Raw genomic sequence first — 8,826 nt, 5'->3', positions numbered from 1 at the left:
AGAGAGAGAGAGAGAGAGAGAGAGAGAGAGAGAGAGAGAGAGAGAGAGAGAGAAACCTGTCTGGATTATCATGACTAAGTCCAACTATATATATTCTTTAAGAAGACTTGAAGGCATTTCTCTCTCAAAACACTGCAAGACATATCTCACCAAAGTTCTGTGGTGCTCTGGATCTAGTTATGCCAGTCAATAAGAATTGATTAAGCCCTTAATCTGTGCCAGGCACTGTGCTAAGCACTAGAGATATAAAGAATGGCAAACATTGGAGGGAGTGGGTGCCTCCATTCAAGGAGTTAATATTCTAGTAGAGTGGACAGCATGTAAATAACTATGTACATACAAGGTGTCAGTATATATACATTTGGAAGGAAATCTTAGAAGCAAGGAACTGAGGAGTGGGGAAAAGAGGAGATTGTCTTTCTGAACCCTTTCTACAGCTATGGATCTAGCTACAGGTTTGAGCTAAGTCTTCAAGGAGACTAGTGAAGCCTAGAGGTAGAGGTAAGAAGAGACAACATTCCAGGCATAGAAGACAGCCAGCCCAAAGATATCAAGTCTGGAGATGGAATGTCTAAATCAGTAATACAAATCAGTAGTGACTAGACTTTCTTAATCATGCCCCAGAATGGTAAAAAAATTTTGCACACATATACCCAATTTGTGTATACTACCAAACTAATGATTAATTATATTATAAAAACTTAGGCAAAAGTAGAAAGTATAAAAAGATGAGATAAATTTAATGTTAGGAAGGATCAATAGGGAAGCCACTGGAGTTTATTGACTAGGGAAGTAAAATGGTCAGACCCACACTTTAGAAAAATCACTCTGCCAGTTAGGTAGAGGATAGATTGGACAAGAGAGAGTCCCAAGGCAGGAAGACTGTGTTTGGTGAGGGGAAATGAGGAGTCCCTGATAACACCACGGCTGAGAACTTGAGTAATTGTAAGATTGGTGAAATCTTCAAAAGTAACAGTAACATTTGGAAGGGAGAGGCACTGGGGAAAGATAATAAATTCTGTTTTGGACGTGATGATTTTGAGAGGATTACAAGACATTCGGTTCAAAATGTCTAATGGGGAAAAGAATAAGCATTTTAGATCCACCTACTATGTGCCAAGCAGTTTTTGATGTGGGACTGGAATTCAGGAAAGAAATTAGAGAAATGAAATTAGAAAGAAAATGGATACATAGATTGGTGAGCCATGACTCACAAAAAGAAATTAGAAATTAAAAGGAAAATGGACTTGTAGATTGGTGAGTTGTGACAGCGATGATAATTAAGCTCATTAGGGTTGATGAAGTCACCAAGTCAGAGAATGGAGACCCAGGGCAGAGCCCTGAGGTACAGCCCACAATTAGAGAGTGTGATATAGGGTGACTCGCCAAGAATGTAAACTGAGGAGTCATGAAAAGGTAGGAGAACCAGTTGCTGGACCCTTTCATTTCACCTGATCATTTACACTTTCAGGTTATAGCCCAGTGCCTGGCACATAGTAGATGTTTAATAAATACTAGCTAACTGACTGACTGACTTGGTAGACCAGAAGTACCCTCATGCAACACCCCAGCATGCTCCCAGGACTAGAGCCCTCCCCCATTCTAGCTGTAAGTAAGGAAAAACAAATTCAGGCCCCACTACCAATAAAATAAAATAAAAAGTCCGCCCACTTACTCATAGCTGTTCAGGCTTTCCTCTTCTTCAGATGAACTTGGTCCTGGGTCCCCCCTGTGGAAGAGGTAAGATATCATGCAGAAAAAAAAAAGCCCAAAAGAAGCAACTCAAATGCCCATTACTTGATTCCTCACTTTTTTCACCCATCCACGGGTTCATTTCCCTTTTCACCCTGAGGAAGTTGTAAACAATGGAAGGAATAAGCTGGTGGGTGTCTCTCTGTGACAGATCTATTTGAGTGAATGACCAGTAACATAGCTAGGACTTGGCTGTAATCCAGTTTTCTTGGGCTACCTCCAAATAGCAGGACAAAGGAAGCACATGCAGAGGCACTTGTGTGTTTTGAGCAAAACCTCTGGCTACGTGGAGAGCCATTCTTCAGATTTTTTAATCAATTTGGGGACATTTTTTTTCTCATGCTATAGATAAATGGAAAGAATTTCAATATTTGAAAGAGAATCATGGATTTAGACCTGGAAGGGCCCTTACAAGCCAGAGACTCCAATCCCTTCATTTTACAGATGAAGAAAGTGAGCCCTAGAATGGTTAAGTCACTTGCCCAGGATCATACAGCTACATTGTAAGTTTCTGAGGAAGGATTTGACCTCTGATCTTTCTGACTTCAAGTCTAGTATTACATGTATGCCCATTGTGGTGTTACTATGGGTAGGTTGGTAGGAACTGCTCATTGTCTTTAATTTGAAGAAATTTTCAAATGGAAAGTCTTCACCTTCCCATCACTGCAGGTTCTTAATCTCAAAATCATCTTTGACTCCTCACTCTATCTCAGCCACCTCCCTATATGCAATCAGTTTCCTCCATGCCTTCTCTCAGTGGGTCTCCTTCTCACCACACACAAGGTCAACAACTTTCACCAAGATTACTGCAAAGTCTTAAGACTCTTCTTGTTCTAAGTTTCTCCCTCTCAAATCCATCCTCCAACACGGTGGCCAAAGAGATTCTCTTAAAGTACAAATATGACCAAAAATGACTCCAGATTAATAACCAGTGTCTTCATTTTGGGCAGCTAGGTGGTGCAAAGGATAGAGTTCCAAGCCTGGAATCAGGAAGACTCATCTTCATGAGTTCAAATCTTGCCTCAGACACTTACTAGGTGTGACCCTGGGCAAGTCACTTAACCCTGCTTGCCTCAGTTCTTCATCTGTCAAACGAGCTGGAGAAGGAAATGGCAAACCAGTATAGTATTTCTGCCGAGAAAACCCCAAATGGAGTCACAAAGAGCTGGGCATGACTGAAGTGATCAAACAACAGTCTTCTTATTTTCTCATCAATTCAAACTTCTCTATTTGGCATTTAAATCTCTTCCCAATCTACCTTTCCAGACTTAGAGTATTATATTTTATTTCCCTTCATGGATTCTGTAGTCTAACCAAACTGGCCTACTTGAGGCCCTCACTCACGAAATCCCATTTTTGGGGGTCAGCTAGGTGGTGCAGCGGATAGAGGTCTGGCCTTGGAGTCAGGAAGACTTGAATTCAAATCTGACCTCAGACACTTGACACCAGCTGTGTGACCCTGGGAAAGTCACTTAACCCTGATTGCCTCACCAAAAAGCAAATAAAAAAATAAAAAACAAAATCCCATCTCTAGTCTCTAGGCCTTTGCATAGGCTGCCCCTATGTTTAGAATCTACTTTTTCCTCACCTCTGTTTCTTTGAATCCCTCCCTTCAAAACTCAGCTTAAAAACCATCTCCTACATGAGGCTTTTCCCCCTCGTTAGGTGTTAATGCCTCCTGTCTCCATATAGGAGGAACTCAGGAACACCTGAGCTCAAATCCAGCCTCAGACCCTTACTAGCTATGTGACCCTGGGCAAGTCCCAAATAACCTTGTTTGCCTCAGTTTCCTCCTCTGTAAAATGAGCTGGAGAAGGAAATGACAAACCACTCCAGTATCTTTGCCAAGAAAACCCTAAGTAGAGTCACAAAAAGTCAGAAATGACTGAAACAACTGAAAACAAAAACTTTATTTTGTGTATTTTTTTATTTAAATATGTGTATATGTTGTTTCCTCCCATAGACTATATGTTCTCTGAAGGCAGGGATTATTTCAATTTCAGCTTTGTATCCCAGTACCTGGCATGTAGTAGGTGCTTAATAAATACTTGATGACTAATTGATAAGTTTTTTGACCTTTAGAAGGTATCAAAGTTACATAGCACTTTAAGGTTTGCAAAGCACTTTACAAATATAATTATTTCATCCTCACTACAACTGTAAGATAGGAGCTATTATTTCCCCCCTTCCTCACAGGTAAGGAAACTAAGGCAGACCTAAGTCAAGTGACTGACCCAGCTAGTAAATGTGTAAGACTGGTTTTCAACCCAAGTCTTTCTGACCCCAAGTCCAGCTCTCTATCCACTATACCACTTACGTGCCTTTTGCTAGGATACAGTTTTTATTATTTGCTGTAGGTAGCTCTCAAGCCTACTTTAGATTTTATCAGTTTCTCATGAAAAATGGAAGCAAATAACATATCTGACTTACCAAGAAATCATTGGAATACCCTGAATGTTTACATGTCTTTTCAGTTGGATCCCAGACACAGCATTTTCACCTCTGCAAATGAAATTGACATGTTCTATGAATACATTTTATTTGTAATTCTCACTTGCCTTGTGAGAAGACTAAAAAAATTCAAATTTTCTCATTTGTTTAATATTACATAATACCTTGACCCATGCATTTCACTTGGTTTGGACAATGAATCTAATGAGTCATTCGTACCTCTAATTTTTTTTTTACAGACCCTGACAAATAGCAATTGTGCTCTACCAAAATATTTTCTAAACAGAATTAAACCTTCACTATATTGAACAAGTGACTCATTTCCTGTTAAATTTTCAAAATCAGATTCCCCAGATTCCATCTCAGCACCTGTTTCTGTTTGTGTTTTCATTTCTGTTTCATCTGTGGTTTTTTTTATGGGAGACCTGATTAATATACCATCTTGACTGCCAACCCACTATCCCCTAATTTCCCTGTGGATATTTAGGTATTCTTTTCCATCATTTTAATGTTTTCAAGTAGATTTTTAATATTCTCCTGCTGTTTAAATGGCTCATTAAGAATTTCATTGTGACATACATCCTTGCAATTATAGACCATGTTTTTAAAATACTCATTTTAGGTTTGTTTGGCTGTATGGCCAGCAGGATTTTCTGTATTTTCCTACAAACAGAGACACTTCTCTAATTTCTTTTTGTTAACCAAATCATTCAGGAGCAGCTTAACACAAAAGCAATTTTACCCGACATATGGTGCCAAATTCCCTTTGGATTATAGAACGAACATCTTTTTTTAATTTTTTGAAATGAAAAAATGACATTTACCTGACTCCTATTCAAAGACTATATCAAGAAGGTCCCAGACTTTGGCTTCCTTTCCCTATGGTACCTGTACCAACTTGATCAGATCCATTACCACATCAACCAATTTTTCTGAAAGGTCTGTTTTTACAGAGTGGGTGTTATACCCCTGGGCATTCTCTAAGAACTTCTAAGGCTGAGGAATGTCCTTCCAGTCAGGACTCTGGAACAATTATGTCTCAGGGGCCTGTCAGAAGCAAGATTACTTTCCAACCTGAAAGTAAGCTGAAAAATCATGACTTCATTTTAAAACATGACTAGTTACTAGACTTTTCAGAAGTACCATAATCCATGAATAAACTCAGTGCAACTCACCTTAATAAGAAGGTCAGTAGATAGAGCAGGGGATAAAGTGATGGAAAGGGTCAGAATGGACCTGAGTATCCTGCCATAGACATTAACTGTGTGACCCTGTGTAAACTCTCTTAGCCTGTTTTCTTATCTGTAAAATGGAGATAATTATAACACCTAGTTTTCACAAGGTTGTTGTGAGGATTCAATAATATAACATGTAAAGTTCTTTGCAAATCTTAAAGCACTATTATTATTATTATTAATATTTATATGAAGGACTGATTTACTAAGACTTCAGAATCATTGTAGCAGTCCTGGCTTTGTCCAAAGTAATTATGTTTTTATTTAGTGACAAAGTCTATATTACCTTGGTTGGTTCAGATCAAAACCTTTCCACCAGTCAATCCTGACTGAAAGCTCCATAGAGAAGACTGGCCTAATTAACTGAGTTATGATAAATGTTTCCATGACCTGTTCCTCAAGATTCATCTCCATTCAAATAGTTTAAAACCAGAATCTGGCTTGAGGAAAGCCAAAGATCTGGAATTTTACCATTAGTACCTCCTTTTCTTTGGCCTCAAGCCCTCTGAGGAGGCAACATTCCCATGAATGGATTTGGAGTCCAGAACTTGGGTGACCCAACTCTGATTCTGACTTAGCTTCTGAGGGAATGGGCCTATAATATACATGAATTTTTTTTTATTAAGTTCCTTATACTTTTACAATTTGATCATTGATGCTATGGAGATTTTTAGAAAGGCAGTTGATAACAGTGGATCATGAGCTGGTCTTAGAATTAGGAAAACTTAGATTCAAATCTTATACATATAGACAACATGACATACAAATAGAGGACTAGTTACTTAAGTTGCCGTCCAGCAAATCTCTTAGGCTACAAGTTGCAGAACAATTACCCTTCTATATTGGGAGGGAGTAGGCCTATTGGGAGCTCCTCATACCAATGAAACAAAGGTATGGCTATCTCCTTTCCCTCAATGGTGAGAAAGGACAATAAAGAAGTAGGGTTATAAGGTGAAGAAAAAAGATAAGATCTGAGAGATGATATTTACAAGAGAGGATCTGGTGAGGGATCAGGAAGAAGATGAACATTTCACCCAGAGGAAATGCTGAGGGGTCTAGATAGTGGGAGATAGCAGATACAGGTGATAAGAGGTTACAGGTATAGAATGGTATGGTGAGTAAGACATTTGGAGGAATGAGTCCCATATTTGAACAAGGATTACGTAGACACTATTGGTTTAGGAGGGTTACAGCCAAAGGCAACATAATATAGTGGCCATAAAAACTGGACCTGGAGTCAGGATGACATGAGTTGAAGTTCTATTTATTACACTTCTTAACTCTGTGACCACGGCCAAGTCACTAAACCACTCTGGGCCTCAATTGCTGCATCTTGATAAAGGGCACAATATTACCTATGTCAAAGGGTTATTGTGAGGATCAAATGAAATGTAAATGTAAATCATTTTGTAAATCTTTAAGTGCTATGTCAGTGTTAGTTATTAGTATTACTATTACTATTAAAGGCAGTGGATTGTCAAGCATTTCAGATCAAAACCTCCTTATTAGTTGATTCTGACTGAATAGTCCATAGAGAGGACTGGCCTAAATAGTCTGGCCATTAGGCCAAACTCTATCCTCTTTTTACAGAGACTTCTGATTTATAAAGCTCAACAATGAGGCAAAGGGAGTAGTTTTTCTTCTCACACCTTTATTTAACCTACCAAAGGGAGGGGATGTGATCTTCTTGGGTCAGTTGCTAATCATCTCTATATGACATACACCCCCACCCTGGACCCCCATCACAAAGATCAAGGGACCAGCTGGGGGCCTCTAGTCATGCAAGTGCTTAAGCAATGAACCAAAGCATGTATCTCCCTAAAAGCATCTCAATTCCATGGGAAATGCCTCAAAGCAACCTTTTGTGACATCTATAAAATAAAGATAGTATAATTACTTCTCTCACAGGGTCGTTGTGAAGATCTAAGGAAATACCATACATAAATCACTATATAAACACAATTATTATTACTTCTATTGATCTGCCGTACCCTTTTCTGCATGGTGAACATTGTTACCTATTATTCCAAGAAGTACAGAGCTGGGTTTTTATTTTTTTATTCTAATGCCTTATTTGCCACTAATCAGGACACTTCATTTGAAACTTACCGTATATATGCATCCGTCTCAGAACTGTTATTTCTCCTGAGCTCTGAATCTAACTGTGCCGTCGTGGGCTTTGGGAATGACTCATGAAGAGGAAGGACAGCAACTGCTCGTGGGATCTTCCGCTTTGGCAGAGAGAAGACGTGAACTTACAACAGTAAATATTTGAGCCACATGCTTACCAGTCATTGGCAAAAGCAGATCAATCCTGGACCTACTGATTCCTTTTCTTCTTCCCCCTGCCGCCCAATCCTCTCAATTGTATTTCATTTTGATCCTTCAGGGATCTGCTGAATTTAGAATTTGGGCATTCAGATCTATACTATGCAAAATTTATGTTATGCAAATGCTATGTCATGAAAAATTTACTTAGGAATAAGGCTACTCTCTATATGAAAAGGAAACAAACACTCTCCAAAGCAGGAGTTCTTAACCTGGGGGGCAGGGTGTTTTTGAAATTATTTAAACATTTATTTATTCATTCATTTATTTATGTTGATAACTGTAGTTGTTGTTGTTTGGTAGTGTCTGAGTGTGACCCCTTTAGGGGTTTTCTTGGCAAAGATACTGGAGTGGTTTGCCATTTCCTTCTCCAGCTCATCTTGCAGATGAGGAAACTGAGGCCAATAGGGTTAAGTGACTTGCCCAGGGTCACACAGCTAGTTAAGTGTCTGAGGCCATATTTGAACTCAGATTTTCCTAACTCCAAGCCTGGAGCTCTATCCACTGCTTCACCTAGCTGTCCAAAAGTTGGAGCTCTCCAGGATAGTAACCAACAACTGCATTTCAATATAATTGATTGTTTTTGTAATCCTATGTATTTTATTTTATGCATATAAAAACTTTTGGAGGGCCTTTCTTTGTATTCCCAGAGCCTTGCCCAGTTCATGGCACATTGTTGTTGTTGTTTAGTCATTTCACAACCCAACTCCTCATGACCCCATTTGAGATTTTCTTGGCAAAGACAGTAGAGTGGTTTGCCATTTCCTTCTCCAGCTCATTTTTACAGATGAGGAAACTGAGGCAAATGGAATTAAGTGACTTGCCCAGGGTCACACAGCTAGGAAGTATCTGAGGTCAGATTTGAACTCAGTAAAATGAGTCTACCTGAGTCCAGGCCTAGCACTCTCTCCACTGCTCCACCTATATGCATGGCTCTATGTGCATGGCACATAATAGGCACTTAATAAGTGCTTGCTGGGGGCAGCTAGGTGGTACAGTGGATAGAGCTACAGCCTTGGAGTCAGGAAGACCTGAGTTCAAATCTGGACTCAGACACTTT

At 39.3% G+C, this 8,826-nt stretch overlaps 1 protein-coding gene across 2 annotated transcripts in view; it reads right to left on the bottom strand.

Moving 5' to 3' along the window:
- The window catches only part of BMX (BMX non-receptor tyrosine kinase), a 77,483-nt gene that overhangs the window by 32,748 nt on the left and 35,909 nt on the right, over positions 1-8,826 (bottom strand). For both annotated transcript variants that reach the window (XM_027835364.1, XM_027835365.1), the window contains exons 7-9: positions 7,548-7,669; positions 4,183-4,254; positions 1,676-1,729 (exon numbers count right to left, since the gene is read on the bottom strand). In XM_027835364.1, coding sequence (XP_027691165.1) covers positions 1,676-1,729; positions 4,183-4,254; positions 7,548-7,669 — 248 coding nt within the window. The remainder of the gene's footprint in view (positions 1-1,675; positions 1,730-4,182; positions 4,255-7,547; positions 7,670-8,826) is intronic.

This window comes from Vombatus ursinus, unplaced genomic scaffold (assembly GCF_900497805.2).
Source record: "Vombatus ursinus unplaced genomic scaffold, bare-nosed wombat genome assembly UNPS02014814.1, whole genome shotgun sequence".
Classification (NCBI taxonomy): domain Eukaryota; kingdom Metazoa; phylum Chordata; class Mammalia; order Diprotodontia; family Vombatidae; genus Vombatus; species Vombatus ursinus.
Note: the sequence above shows the minus strand (reverse complement) of the source record. Positions and strands in the feature narration are given on the sequence as shown.